Below are 15,412 nucleotides of genomic sequence, written 5' to 3'. Positions count from 1 at the left end.
CCTCCCCTCTTGACAGCTCTCACATTCTGACTGAACCATAACGTTAGCAAACAATATATTGTGTGTTCTCACTTTCACAGGCTTTTCACTGACATGTTGACATGCAATTTCTCATCCTTTTCTATTATGCATCCTGAGCACAGCATCGGGAGTCTTCCTGCAGTTAGAACTGACAGCCTGGAGTTTTCACTCCTCATAGCTAAGGCATTAATAAAAGCTATTTTGCTCACGTTCATGAAGTTGAATCTAGGCTTAATGGCTTTTTCTGCTACAAGAAAGAAAGAAAAAAAAATTAAAACAGTATTCTGGAACTGCTTAAATCTTAAACAAGTAACACCATGGTAAGCCAAAGGGAGGAGAAACTTTTTGCTAAAATGTGCCCAGGCTTCAGAGCAGAACTTTAGAAAGAGACATTTTCAAAATGAGGAAATGCCGGGAGGGAGTTTTCTCTGCAGCAGGCTATTGTTGTAGAACCTGAAAATTGTACTTAAACACTGAATTGCTTCATTGTTAGAAGCACTTTAAACATAAAACCTACCAGAAACACGTTTCCTTGTTCTGGCTGTGGGAGGTAGTGGAGCTTTTAGATCAATTGTTATGCAAATCTGCCTCTAGTTTCAAGTTAGGTTAAAATCTGTTCTCCAGACAATTAAAATTGGAGTCACTAAAGTGGTTCTTGCACCAAGGTTAACTTTCTAAGGATGTCAGGCTGTGGGTTTGCATTTTAAAATGTATGTAGGAGCCCCATTCCTCTCTCACAACAGACTGGGGGGGAGGAGGGGGGTGTCACTGAAAGGACGTTGGTGCCCATGCAGGAGAGGAGTGGCTTTGCCCAGAGCTCGCCACCACCCCAGCAAAGCCAACCAGAAAATCCCACCTTGGACCGGGGGCTGCCTGTCTGCATGGGTGCACCACCACTGGGAGCAGGGAAAAGGGCTGTGGGGATTTATAGCAGCAGATTTGGTGGGTGCATGGTACTGCTAAGCACACACGTGAGTGCACCCAGCTCTGCTGCAGGCACTGATTTCTCCACGGTGGCTGCGAGCTGCACAGCCCTACAGTTCCCATGCTTTGCTCCCTGCCTGCGTTACAAATACCATCTGCAACACCAAGCCACGCACCGCACTGTCTAAAGACCGCAGTCTAGAAAATTAAGCACTAAACAACCCATAGTTCAAAAATGCAGAATTTTGCTAGTAAGATTAAGACCATTTACACAGACTCCTGTTTCCTACTCCTCCATCTCAGACCACAAACTGTTACCTGCACCTCCACCTCTCCAGAGTGAGGCTGATATTTCTGGAGGACCAGTGCTGTAAAACTACTCCTGGCTTTATGGAGCCAGGTAAATAGCATGCAGTTGATTTATACACATCACTTCATGACAGGCAGACAGGTTTTCCCTTAAGAAATGTGCTTTATTGGCTGGAATGTGACTTGTTCAGTAAAATGCATGAGTATGTCATCAGCCGAGGTGCACAGTGTGTGTGATGAGCAGTGCATGTCGGTGCCAAGCCCCTGGCCCGCCATCAGACCCCACTTTCCAGCTCCCTGCTGAGATCATCCCCATCTCTAGGGAGCTTGCCAGGGAACCCCAGGCTGCAAACACAGCTCACCTCATGCCCAGCAAAGCCTGAGTGAGTGACAGTGAGACCTGGCCAAGCACCACAAGCTGGCGAGGACCCAGTGCCCCATGGGGGTGAGGGCAAGCACCAGGACAGCTGCATTGTCTGCAGCTGGGTGATTTTGGGTTGGTTTTCCAATAAGCAGAGCACCGCTGCCTGCTCTCGTATGAGAGAACAGAGTGAGCCCCCCCCCAGCTCCAGCTGCTCAGCATCCAGAAGGATCAGTGCAGGGACTTGGGAATGCTAATGGCGGGCTAACAGCTAGCACAAGACACAGCGCACACTGCAGCAAGCACAGCGAGGGGCTAATGGGGGGTAATGGCTCTACAGTCAGAAATCATATCAGTTCAGCCCACACAGAGGGCTAGTTTCCAAGAGAGCCGTTATCTCAGCTCTGATGCATGGATGTCAGAGCTCCTATGCCCATTTTATTGGTTAAGTACATGTTTTTATTGCTGTTTATAGAAGTATTCCTGCATGCTGAGAAGCAAGGGAGCACACTGACTAGAAAGCACCGAACTTGCACCGACAGCTGTGTAAGATCATCCGGACCCTGGCCAAGCCTCTGTGAGAAGGCTGGTAAGTGCACATGGAGGGCTGCCTTAATTTCCAGGTCATGACCCCCATAAACGCAACTAAAATCACTTTTCCTTGCTGATGAAAACATTAAGAGGGAAGAGGGCGTCAGAGGAAGAGGATGGCTTGTAGCCAGCCAGATGCTTTTAATTACAGCCCTTAAACTTGGCTCATCCTGAGGCCTCAGCTCTAAAAGCAAAACAGAAATGGGTGCAGCCCATGACAGTCCACCCTTGCACTTGTCCCCTCTCAAAGTAACCCCGCTCCCTGGGGTGCAGCAGGCTGGGGTCTGCATTGCAGACGCATTGCACATGCTACATCCCCCACACCTGGCCCAGCAAGGAAAGAAGCTGTGGGGAACCCTTACAATTTCCTCAGCATAGGTGGGGATAAAATGGCCCTGGCAGCACTCACACGTGTTCCTGCTGAGCCCAGCACGTTGTACTGAGCGCAGCACAAGGGTCGAACAGAACATGTCACCCTGAATGCAGCCCCCTCTGCTGGGCCTGTGTTGTCCAGAGCACAGCCAGGGGACCAGGGGAAGTGGCTGCAGCCCTGACTGGTGCTGGGCAAACCCAGACAAGTCACATCGCTGATCTCCCCACCTCTAGGATGTGTAAAATGGCACTAGCATCCTTTGAGAGCCATTGAGGCAGGCAGGGTTAGATGCCCCAGTTTGCGGAGGTGGTAGAAAAGCAGAGCTTCAGCTGTCTCTTCTCAGCGCAAAACTTTCAGCTTCTTTCCACAGGGCTGAAAGTGAAATTCTCATCATTCAGCCATCAGATGAGACAGCCACACTATTTTGCTGTCTCAAGGGAAACCTGCTTTTGAGATAAAGGTAGGCTGCAGAGATTTTACTTTCTTTTATGTAAATATATGTGTAAAAGAAAAAAAAAAAGAAAACTGAGGGATATTGCAAATCATTTTCCAGTCTGGTGCATTTCTTTGTGCACAGAAAGCGGCTCTGGAAATGGGTGACAGACTCATATTTAGACACCCTTTTGCCAGGACTTTTTATTATTATTATTATTTCTGTCTAATTGAACCAAAATAAAATACTGGGAATTGGGTTGCTCTGCTGAACCCTCTGTCCTAGTTCTTCCCCAAAGGAAGTCTGACCTGCCATTAAGTAGCCAATGTACTTTTTGAGCTTCTCAAAAAAAAGGCCAAGCTTCCCACCCCATGAACATTGCAGAGTCCTTTGTGTTGTGGGAAGCCCGGATGAACGGCAGCAGCTGCCCATGCTGGCAGAATGGGCAGAGAAAGGACGTGACAGCAGAAGGGATGCACCACTCTGCTCTCCCCTAGGCTGGGCACCCTGTCCCCAGCCCTGTCACCCTGAGGGCAGGTGGAGGCCCCAGCTATGGGACTGCAGCTCACACCTGTGGGTGTAGAGCTGAAGCTGCCCTGGGATGCCCATAGCAGCTGGGCTCTCCTCCTGGCTTTGGGGAGGATGGCACCTCCTGCTGCAGAGCACCCGGGTGCCAGGTCAGAGTTTGGCCTGGGGTAAAGGACACTGGGAGAGAAGCAGTCACCTCTGGGGAGCTGCCTGCACAGTGCTGTCTGAGCAGCAGCTTTCTGCTCCTCATCCTGTTCAGTTTTCTTCCCAGAGCCCATCTTGGCAGGACACCTGCATGCTCCCAGCAGCAGGAGACATTTGCACATCCAGCTGTCACCCATGGAAGTCCACAGGCACCTGGACTTCACCTGAAATAAGCTCAAAATGCCTCCCTGGTGCATTCAGCAAAGTCACTAAGCAGTAAGGAGATAAAAACTTCTCAAACACTAAATATTAGCAGCTACAGAGAGGCTGTGGGAGTTGGCACATCAAATACTGCAGCTGCAGTCGGCTTTTTGCCCATTTCTGCAGAGTTTCACAGTGCAGCACTTGGCTACCCACAGCATTCCCTTGTCAGTGCGTGGGCTCATGCTACAGCGGCAGGCGCCCAGCAGTCCTCAGCTTGCAGCATCCCCTGCACCGCCCGCACAACAGCTCTGGGACAAGAAAAAAGGAAATGAGTGGGAGAGCACGACATGCAATAGTTGTACTTTTGCTTTGCATTAAGGTTTGTTTGTCAAGTAAAATTGCCTCTCATGGGGCTTAGTGCACTGAAATGCTGGGGCATTTAACTTCCTACCGTTCAAGGCTTACTCCAGCCCCTTAGTACAATCTGAAGCTGTATTTTGGAGACCGTTCTATCTGCCCTGGAACAGTATTGTTTTAATGACATCTTTATAGCCCTGGTGGATGCCCTTGGTAAAGATTTTAGCCCTGCTGTTAGAAGTTTGTTGCAGAACAATGCTTAGACAATGATAAAATAGCTAACAGGGAGCTAGGAGTTGTGCGCAATTCACAGTGCACCACGTGAGTGGTGTTTGCATTAATACAGTCTGTGGAAACAGAAGCATGAACCATTAGGAATGATTGTAATTAGCATATGACTAATTCATTGGGCTGTTTGGGTTTCCATTTCTTTTATAAAAAGTCTCTGGACCATACCTCATCCGCATATTACAAACTGACATGCAGATCCCTTGATTTTCTGGTCTAGCCTCGCTGGCAGTTTCTGATAACTGTTCATGCTGCAGAGCATACATAAGCCATGAGTGAGCTCAGCTATTTCCTGTAAAATCATGTTCCAGACTGACCTTCTCCCCCTGGCAAGCCCTCACACACCAACAAATAACAGTCCCTGACCAAATAGCTCAAGGTTTGGACCCCTTCACCAAGGAAATGCAACACTACAGAGCAAAAATCAGATTTGAGCTTCAAGCTTCCATGTAGAAGGCTGCCTCCACACGTCGCCAAGGTGTGGAACCAGCCAGACCAATGCAGAGCTGAGGTCTGTGTCTGGATCCTGCACAGAGCAGAGAATTGAAATGCTCTGGTTCTTTTAGAGCGCTGAACCTTTCAGGAGCTACCTACTCACCACATGAAAGTCACAGTGGTTTTGTAATAAATCATACAGCATTAATGATCAAAGAACTTAACCATGGAAAATTGCTCTAATGCTACCTCAGTACATTAATAAATGATCCCTTAATTATTTCAAATTATTGAGCATTGGTCTTGCTTCCCTGCTACACTAGAACAACTTCATGACAAATACAAACAGGAGAATGGTGTTTGAACTATCTCTGAAATCATGATAGGCGTGTGGATCCCAGAGAGTGGCAGGGCTCTCCTGTGGGCCAGCAGCAGCCAGAGCTCAATTGACCAGTGAGTGAGTGATACCCACCAAGCAAACATCAGAAAGAACAGGTGTTTTGAAAATAGTAGGAATCCAACTCCAAAAGAAAGCTGAGAGGTAACTACATACACACAGGAAGGAGTTGAGATGGAATATTTTTTAATCCATATTGAAGACAATGTCCAATGCCTGGAAGCTGAAGCCAGGTACATTCAACCTTAAAAATCAGCAACAGTTTCCCAGCTTGGTGGGAGATTAAACACTGAAAGAATGGGGAATTCTTTAAAATGAGATCTTTCTGAATGGCAAGATTTCATTTGCATCCAGGGAAAATGTCCTTTGCAAGTGCAGGATCGCGTGGGTCCTGCTGCATACCAGGAGACGAGCTGATCAAAGCAGATGGATGGAAGGAAACAAAGTGTCACTAGAAACCCCCTGAGCAGGTCAAAGGGAGAGACAGAACAAGCAAGAAAGCGACTGAGATCTTCTGAGCTCAGACTTTCCCATCTTACACCGTCTCTCCAAGGCACTGGGATGCTCATCATGCAGAGCCTTGCATGGAAGCTTGGTATCACCTCACTGGCAGAAGAAAGTTCAGGTGTCTTTAGCTCTGCCCCACAGCAACCTGGCTCCTTGGGAAAGCTGACCTTTTAGAAATCAGAGGGATTTCCAAAAGCAGTGGATGACAGCTTTAAAACACAGCCAGAAGGAAATACAGCATTGATTTTAATAGAAGCAGAATTAGATTAGCTCCAGCTACCAGGCAAAACACTCCCCAATAATTATTATAACACAAGCCTCTATGGCACCAGCCAACAGCCCATTGTTAACCATTTCCATGTAGGAGTTCGTTAAAATGACAAAAAAATCCTGCAAGATAGAAAGCTTTCTTTCCTCCCGATGCAGAGTGATAAACGAGATGAGAGTTGAAAGGACTCATCCTCAGTCTGCCTGAGCATCACGACAAACCAGCATGCCCTCAGCTCTATCCCCTGCCTTGAAGAGGACCCAGCCCCTCCTGCTGTCCTCAGGGACAGGCTGGGGAGATACAGGGCATGTTATTAAAAAGGGAAGAATATCTCCTACCTAATAACAACTCCCATCCCTTTTTTAAACGACTGTGGGATCAGGTGTGACTCTGAAGCAATATAGATGGGAGGAGGAAAAAAAAAAAACACTACTCTAAGGTGGTGAGGTTCAGCCAATTATACATTCAGGAAGCTGTATTAATTAGAAGCTTTTCAAGAGAAGAGTTAAAGGACTCTGCAAACGCAGATGGAAACCGATTTTAACAAGCAGTGATAAGCCCCGGTGTCGGAGAGGCATCAGAGCAGTACAATGTCCTCTGCTGGCATCTCCAGTTACTACAGGGGACGGCTCCAGCCGAGGCTGTGCTACACCAGCACCAGCAGCGACTTGCCGCTGAGTGCAAGCCAGCCATTAGTCCAATTGATTCTGGGGGGAATATTGCTATATTAAAATGCATAATTTTGTAGCTGGAGCTGGTAAAGGATTATCCCCTACATAATCTTCCCTGCTCTTCATGAGAGCCCAAAAGCACCTGGGTCATCTGATTGCTCAGAAGTGACCCATCATCACTAGCTCAGGGAGGAGGAATTGATTTTTCCTTCTTCTTAACGACAAAGTGCAATGCAGCAGCTTAACACACTAGTCAACAGAGATTGAGGTTATTCAAGAGGGTTTGATGATTATTCATACCTGAAGCTTTTTTTTTTTTTAAACTTTTTTTCCAGGCACAGGAAAATGCACACCAGAATGGAAAAAGTCATAATCAATTTGCTTGTTCTTTAAATATGGTTATGGGGTTCTCCTTTTTTGTTTAAGTCAAGTAAGTTCAGAACACGGATATGATTTTGTTTATAAGCATCAAAATAGGCTCCTTTAAATGTTACATGTGCCGCCTTAAGAAGGGTATGTGAAGGCCATTTAAGAGTTAAAAATAAATAAATAAATCTAAGCAACTGACCAGAGATGTTTTAGTTCATCCCCAAGTGAACACTAACTTTGAGGAAATTCTTCAGGTTTATTGCACTAACCCAAGAAAACCAGGTCACATAAAACAAATGAGCACATATTACCTGTGCAGGCAAAAGCGCCATCTCAGCAGAGACTTGCTCACTTGGTACTTGTCCCAGACTGTTATTTTCGCTTCTCTGAGATGTGCTTCATGGGGAATACTACAGGGAGCAGACATCACTTTTTGCAAATTGTACTGTACAGGTCCGTGAGTTGGAAACAAGGACTGTGAACGCCAACTTGTGACAGATGTAATATCCCTCTCACACATGCTCCTCATCCCAAATGGGTGCGCAACGTGGAGAAAAGTGCTCCTAAAAAGCCTCAGGAGGGGGGAAAAAAGCCACCAAATGACCACAGACACAGGAGACAGAGGGCCAGAGTTCAGCTGCTGACCACTCACTCCCAAGCCCTGGGGATTATCCCATCCTTGCCAGCAACTTGTTCATGTAGTGACATACCAGCAATAAGTGGACATGATTTTTGGCACAATAAACCCCTGAGACCTGAGTGGGAGCTTCCAGACTCCGCTGGAGCCCAAGTATACCCTGTCCAAGTAACAAACCAGCAGCAGCAAAGAAAAGCCTTGGGGTGATGCTCAAGACACAGCACAAAAGCTGAGCTTGGTTACAGCATCTACCACCTCCTGTGGTGGCCAGGGTGAGACAGATGGGTTTTGTCACTCTGCATCCCTTGGTACCCCACGCAGAGCACCCAGCTCTGTGGGCTTGTTTCACAGGTGTTAGGGATTTGTGAATGACGCACAGGGGTTCAGACCACAAGTGCGAACTGAGGTCTGTCTTAAAGTTTAATCACTTTATGAAAATGGAACTTTCAATAATTTATTAGGATCTCTCCCATTTGTTAAACAACATCCAAGCGAGCTTGGTGACACTTTAGATGAAGCTGTAAAGAGAAGTGTTTGTTTTAGATGTAATTGGACAGCTGTTTTATTATAAGTTAATGAACTATGGTGATTAAAAAGAATTCAGTTTTAGCAAACCATGTTTTAACAATTAATCCTGACTAAAATCACAACTAAGCAAGAGCTAGGGAGCTTTCATGACAACGACTGGAAGCAGAAGATGGAAAAGCAAACCCAGTGAAGTGCAACAGGACGAGTGGTGCCTCCAGACAGGCTCCCTGTGCAGGGTGTGGGTTCCCAGGAGGGCAGCTGCCCCACAGCCACCAAACCACTCCATGAGCCCACACTACCACTCCACACCACCATCAGCTCCTCTGGCACAAAGCCCCTTTGGGGGCAAGTTCTTCACAAGGCTCTGCTCTCACCCCTCCATCTTCCCAGCCCCTCTGTGCTCGTGCCCCGCCTTTCCCCCCATCACAGGGAGGGAGAGGGAACAGCAATGGCAGTAGGCTCAGAGGTAGAGATATTTGACCTCTTTCTGGTTTCAAAAGACTTTTCAGACTTGTTTTGCCCCAGCTCTGTGTCACTTTTGACAACACCACAAGAAGCTGATCCAGAGATGAGGAGTCCTGCACCCGTCCCTCTCACTCTTCCCAGTTTAGAGACATCTGCTTTTTAGCTGAACATGGTGACTAAGACCAGAGACCACAGAAAGCAGTTGCTGGAGTTTCCATAGGAGTTTCACAGTTCATACAGAGCAGTTTTTAAGAAGCAAAGTCTTTGCCCTGCTAGAGCTGCAGGGAAAAAGTTCCGAAGCATAAAATGAAAACAGGTATGTACGCCATGTGTGCAAGTCACTTATCTCCTGCTGTTATTGTAAATCTGTTCCTGATCATTGTGGCTTCACAGCAGCTGCCTCTTGATCTTTTTCCACTTCAGCCCTCCATTTGGCCTTCTTTTGTTCATTCATCCTCAGCAATGTGTGATCCTTTTTGGCAGCCTTTGAAAAGAAATGGTGAAAATCATTGCATGCACACATTTCCCACCACTAAGTTTCCCTGTATTTGCACTACTTGCTTTGATATCACACTATCTTTTTTGATATTTTGTAGTGAAAGACATTGTCTCTCCTCATTTTACTAAACTGTCATCATTTCCAGCTTCTAATTAGTGGAAAAGTTGCACTGCTTGATGTTTACAGGTGCTCAGGCAGGATGGAAGAAAGGCACAGCACTTGCAGCTGGGACATGCTAGTCTAGCTGCAGACCCCCTCCCTCCCCACCAGTGGGGTGGGAGAAACAAATCGCATATCTTTTAGTGGCCATGGTGGCCCAGCGGCTAGCTGGCAGTGCCATAGGAGCCCCACTCCCCTTGCTGCAGTGTAGGACCAGGCTCTGCTGCTGTTGTGTGAGCTGCTCCACAACCTTTGGACTGGCCTCCTGGTGAAACACCATGATATGGGGACATTGCAGTGCACTGGCTTATGGTAAAGTAGGTCAGAAGGAACACATTAACAAGCAAGTTGTGTTTCCCTGTGTCAATCTCTCCTCAGGAGAATAGGGTGATAGACAACCCATGAAAATATTGCTAATATGGACTTAACCTCAACACCCATCTGTCACCCAGCTGCTTATTTAAAAAGAGCATACACAGACCATACATTAAGTGGATTGGTTCACCTCACTCAGAAGCAATACTCACTTCTTTGCCTGTGATTACCATGGCCAAACAGCCCAGCAAGGTCAGTGCGATCATGATATAGCAAACCTTTATCCTCACACTGTTCCTTGCCGCGTCGAGGACCTCAGACCTGTGGAGGACAGAGCAGAGTTTCCATCCTGTAGCAGCATGTGGGAAATAAGATCATGGGGAGCTGGGTAATGAATCCTCAAATCTTCCAGCAACTGCCTTTTTATGTACTATGAATTTAACCTTCTCTTTCTCCAAGTGCTTAGAGGACTCAAAAAAAAAAAAAAAGCCTATGCAGGAAAAATTTGGCCAACCCCCTTCACGCACACACACAGTCAGGTATTGCTACTCCCAGCTGTTGACAGCAACAACACAAACAACAAACTCTGCTCTTGTATCTCCTTTCACAACAGAGTGAACAGCTGAAAATTACAAGGACAGAAAAGCAATTTCATCATGATAATAGAATTACAAGAGGTCCACTCTTGGGAGTTGCAGGGCACAGCGTGGGGTGCCGCACAGTACCAGGAGACACTGGGGCCATGCCTTGCCACCCACAGTGGAATAAAAGCACACGTGTGACATTTTGGCTGAGAACAACAGAGAGTTTCCATGCAGCAAAGAGGCACGGCAAGCGGTGATTGCATGTGTAGCCACATCCCCTTCCCAGCTGCATGAAGTGCTCTGCAGCCCCGTCTCGCCACCGTGTAGCCCTCTGCCAGGCAGCTGGCAACAGGCACACCAGTATCTACTGCAGTGAGAGGCTGAGCCTGAGCTGGAGCGGACAACTGCACTGTCCGTCCAGACTTGTCTTCCCAAACAACCGCACTCAGCCATTGCTGAGAAATCTCCTCCACCTTCCATGAGTGACTCACAGTATTTATCTAACCATTCACGCTTGCAAGAGACTACGATGTGACAACCTGAGTCATTCATGAAATCCTATCCAGCTGTGAATTTCTTTACTTAGCAAGGGGAAGGCCAAGTGGAGGAGCCCCCAGTATGCCACAAGTCTGGAGGCATTAGGTCTCTGAAATGAAATACAATCCTTTAACATAATTCCATGGGACATGAGATATCATGGAGTGTAAAACTACAGACCAGACATGAGGAATTCTCTGCAGATGTCTGTCACCAGAGCTGTGTATAGCCCTAACTTCCTTTAAAAATGTATGTAGCATTATTAATTGCTAATCAATAAAAGCTAGCCAAGAATGTTAAAAACCCAAAGTAGATGACATTTTACCGTGGTAACTTCTGAGCTACAGAGCTACTTGCCTTGCAAAAGACACTTCAGCTGAGTCTGAAACTTATGCTACCTAAAATAAGTGAATCCAGTGTATTTCACAAGGTATAACAAGGAGTTAATGCTCCCAAAAGTTGGGATTATTTTTGGACACCATTAGCAGCAAGCCCCAAAAGTGTGGCAGTCCACAAACACCCACCCTGTAAACACACTTCTGACTAACGCAGACTGGGGTCTCAATCTGTTTGTTCATATCCAAAAGCATCATTCAAGCAAAATGAATTTAATATCAGAAGGAAAAAGGTTTTACATATACTTACGTTATGTACTTGGGAATGTCCTCCTCCTTTTTAAAGCGTCCTGCCCATACTAAGACCTTTTTATCAAAATTTGTAGGCCTTCTTTCATTCTTGAATGCTTTGTAACCTTTAAGAAATTTTACAAAAGGCAACAGTGAGCTAAACTTAAGGAGAGGAAGAGAAGAAAAAAATATAGTTACAGAGGGAAAGGATTCAAAGTTCAGAATAACACTTTTCTGTTCTGTGAGAGCCAAATGTGCCTTATAATGTCAATGGGATTATGTAGCTGGTATGAGATACTTGGTTATGTTTGGAGCTTATTCAATTTAAATATATGTATTTTCTTTATTTTAAGTGGGTTTTAAACTAAAAATCTCTCCAACATTCCTTATTAAGAGGCGGAAGGGATGTGGGGCTGAAGTCACCCCAAGCCCACAGTATGTTCTCACCCTGCTTGCATCTTGCTTTTAAATAGCGAGTTCAGCACACTGCCAGCAGCACTAATAAGTCCTCAACAGCAACTCCTTTGGAAAGTGCTGATAGAGAGATGAGGTCTGTTAAAATACAGCCTGGTGGGAGGCTGTTGTTCTCATGCAAGCTGGGTACCACATTGCCGTAATCTAATGATGATACATTACACCCCAGGAGACTACCGCAGTGATGCCATTAGCATGCTGTCACTGTGAGAATGATGAGAAAGAGACTCCGGTGCCTCTTGACAGAAACAAGCCCAATGACAGGCCACAATGTGGCCAGCGGCAGGGAAGCCCTGTGAAAATAGGGTAAGCGATGGCTAGCCCAAAACCTGGTTTTTGCCTTGCACGTCCATATAGGCAATCACTGTCAGGCAGCTAGATCTGCTCATGTACCCAGGCAAGGTGCACACAAGATGCTGGGTTATGATGCCCTGTACTTGCAAATGTGAGACTGGTGTTTAGTAGTGCGCTGTGGGTGACAGAGCCCTGTGGGAGAGGCAGGCATGCCTCAGGGCACGCAGAAAGGGATGGACATGAACACGGTCAGTGTCTATATCCCCTACTCCCTGGTTGTTGTTGAATTACTGGTGTTTGGCTAAAAGGAAATGACTGCAGATACAGAAGAGGGCACAGAGCATCTCTTCCTGCCTGTTCTGAGTTGTGAAATTACATTAAGTGTCTTGGCCCCAAGCCTATTCATGTGTGCCAGGTCTTGTGAGTGGCTGAAAAATTCCAGGTGTGAATCTTGGTACTCCAATCCCCAGGTAAATTTAATCTCCTGCTTCTCATATTTTTCTTAACCAGTGTCAGTGAGACCAGGAGAGAGACATCTGAAATATCAGTGAGAGCCTGAATCTGATCTGCAGCCAGCAGTAGGATGGATTGCTAGAAGGACAGGCTCCATCTCAGGGAAAACAAGGGCAAAATCCTTTTCTAGACAGCCACATCCATTCCATGGAAACACCAGCAGCCCCACACAGCCCGGTCTTGCTAGGGTGAAGAATCTGCAAAGGCACGGCCAAGGAGGTGATGGTATGGATTATAAAGAGAAACTGTGCCAGTGAGATTGCCCACTGCAGGACGGGCTGCCGGGTACAGAGACCTCACTCATCTGGAGGGGGTACCAAGCAGCTCCCTGATGGGAAGATCAGGCTAGAAGGATGCCCAAGCATGGATCTGACCTTCCTTCTCACTAGAAGGAGCAATAAACCCATCCACTGCCTTTAAGGTACTGCACTGAGCCACTCCTATGTCCCTGTCTGAGCTGGCATACCCCTTACCTCCAATGTGCGCTGGGTGGGGAGGGATAGGACACGGCAGCAGCAGGCATCGCCACCCCTGAATGTGTGGGGATGTGCACCCATCCTCCACCAGAAACCCGGCAGGAGGGTGTGAGGAGGAACTTTTACTTTCTTTTTTAATTAACAGATTCCGGGACATGAGATGTCCGTTTGTTTGCCACCACAAGAGAAGGACTATTTAACACAAAAAATCTTTATTCCTGACTACTATGCTGGCTGGAACTCTTGATTCTCCCTGTGCCTCGGCAATGCTTATAACCCCAACGCAGCACTGAAATAGCACAGCCACGGATGGGAGCAAGGGTCATTGTCTAGCTGTTTCCTGAAAAAAAAACAAACACCTTCCCCTCCATTCTGCAGCACGAAACAGTGACCAAAGCATTTCTACCCACCTGGATTAGCTGTCTGCTGCACCGCATCCCGCACACCCTTGGCTTTGTCACCGACGGCCCTGGCAGGGCGCAGGAACAGCGGAGCAGTGTGGGGGCCCCAGGTGCTCGGGCGAGCCCCCCACCACCACAGCCTGGGGCTGCTGCCCAAGAGCCTCCCCAGCATCCTGGGCTGCTGCAAGGGAACGGCCGGGGCACCGGCTGGAGCCCAGAAGGTTGACCCAGAAGTTATTTACATAAAACTACCGCTTCCTGTGAGTGGGGAGTAGCACACTTTTCCACATTGGCTGCCAAAAGTTTCTCCTTGCGTCACGATGACTAGTTAAATTTATTGCCCGTGTTTGTCAAAGTGACTAACCTTCTGCCTTGCACAGGCAGGACGGCTGCTGTGGCAGCTCACACCCAGCGTGGGCTCTCCACCAGGCTCACCATCCTAGGGAACTGCTCTGGATATCAATGGGTATTTATTTTTTTCCTCACTCTTTATTATGCTAGGACTAAAATAGGACAGCGTGCTATATTCTCCACAAAGATAGGCTCTGTAACTGTTAATTATCACAGTCGGTTAAGCTGTTAGAGTTCTTAATTGTTCTCAGCTAAAAAAATAATCTTGCAAATCAGTCCTGTTAAACAGCCTTTGTGAAGTGGAAAGGCTTTTTCGCTGTCTCAGAATAAACATGGTTTAGTGAAGGGAAACTAAAGGCAATGTTTGTGGCTGTAAACGCACGTGGTGACCCCATCCTGGGATCATGACAGTCCCACATCTAAACAGCAAACTTTCCTAGAAAATAAATATATTTCAGACATGGTTTAAATCAGTAAACTAAGAAATCATGTAAAAGACCTCAGGTGATGCAGCATTTGTCAGTGAGTACAACTGGTCATTGAGAAGTAGCACTAACCTTTGAAGAATTTGTCCTCTTTCAATTCAGTCTCCACAAAATCTGACTAGCCCTGGGTGCTTTTTATAACATCAGCTGCGCTAATCAGAGAATAAACCAAAAACAATACCATTTTTTTCCACTTTGGTATTTCTCCTGTGTTTTGCACAAAATTCTCCCTGATGGGTCAGGAAATGAAAATGCAAAATTCTTTTCTCATTTGTAGCAGTGAGGTATTTACTTTCCTTAAATGTACGAGTCTCCAAAGCTGATTTACAAGAAGAAAAAATTCCATTCAAGAGGGAAGAAGCTATTGCCGAAAGGAAAATGTTCAGAACTATTTAATAATACTATCAAGTGCAATATTGCAGATAACCAAAGTGTGTCTAACTGTGAGGGGAGGAACTGCAAGGGGATAGAGCTCAGGATGTTGGCAAGGATGTTCTTTTATGGCTGAGAGGATGAAAGATGCAAAACAGATGCATCTCCAGCTACCCAGCTCCTGGCCCCAAGGAAAAACTCCAGTGTTTATAGAGACATTTTATATTTTTGAGAACACAAAGTAACTGATATTGAGGAAAGAAGAAACACGCAGCAATGACAAACGCTCCTTTTCCTCTTTCATGAAAGCTCCACAATGCATCCGGACATTACACAATGTGTTTAGCTTAATTTGCGTGTAATTCAGTAAAGCAAATTAGATCCATTTCCAGATTAGGAACCCATACAGAAAATAAATGGTGGTTTGAGCTTCCAGCTGCAAACTAGATCTGCAAACAAGCAGAAATCAGTGGCTATGATTATGCTGGAAGAAGCAGAAGAGAAACCTGGTAAAGT

At 46.4% G+C, this 15,412-nt stretch overlaps 1 protein-coding gene across 1 annotated transcript; it reads right to left on the bottom strand.

The window, feature by feature from the left end:
- Positions 1-8,257: 8,257 nt before the first annotated feature.
- LOC106037481 (protein FAM162B-like) lies at positions 8,258-15,127 on the bottom strand. The gene is made up of 4 exons (XM_013183414.3): positions 13,698-15,127; positions 11,550-11,655; positions 9,996-10,104; positions 8,258-9,294 (listed from the first exon to the last, which is right to left on the bottom strand). The coding sequence occupies exons 1-4, from the start codon at positions 13,858-13,860 to the stop codon at positions 9,187-9,189; spliced, it is 486 nt and encodes a 161-aa protein (XP_013038868.3). The 5' UTR covers positions 13,861-15,127; the 3' UTR covers positions 8,258-9,186.
- Positions 15,128-15,412: the final 285 nt, after the last annotated feature.

Source organism: Anser cygnoides, chromosome 13, assembly GCF_040182565.1.
Source record: "Anser cygnoides isolate HZ-2024a breed goose chromosome 13, Taihu_goose_T2T_genome, whole genome shotgun sequence".
Taxonomy (NCBI): domain Eukaryota; kingdom Metazoa; phylum Chordata; class Aves; order Anseriformes; family Anatidae; genus Anser; species Anser cygnoides.
Note: the sequence above shows the minus strand (reverse complement) of the source record. Positions and strands in the feature narration are given on the sequence as shown.

Coding starts and splice junctions, on each gene's coding strand:
- LOC106037481 (XM_013183414.3), bottom strand. CDS start 13,860: ATGCTGGGGAGGCTCTTGGGCAGCAGCCCCAGGCTGTGGTGGTGGGGG. Junction 11,656..13,697: donor GCAGCAGACAGCTAATCCAG/GTGGGTAGAAAT, acceptor AATTTCTTAAAG/GTTACAAAGCATTCAAGAAT. Junction 10,105..11,549: donor GACATTCCCAAGTACATAAC/GTAAGTATATGT, acceptor TGTCCTCCACAG/GTCTGAGGTCCTCGACGCGG.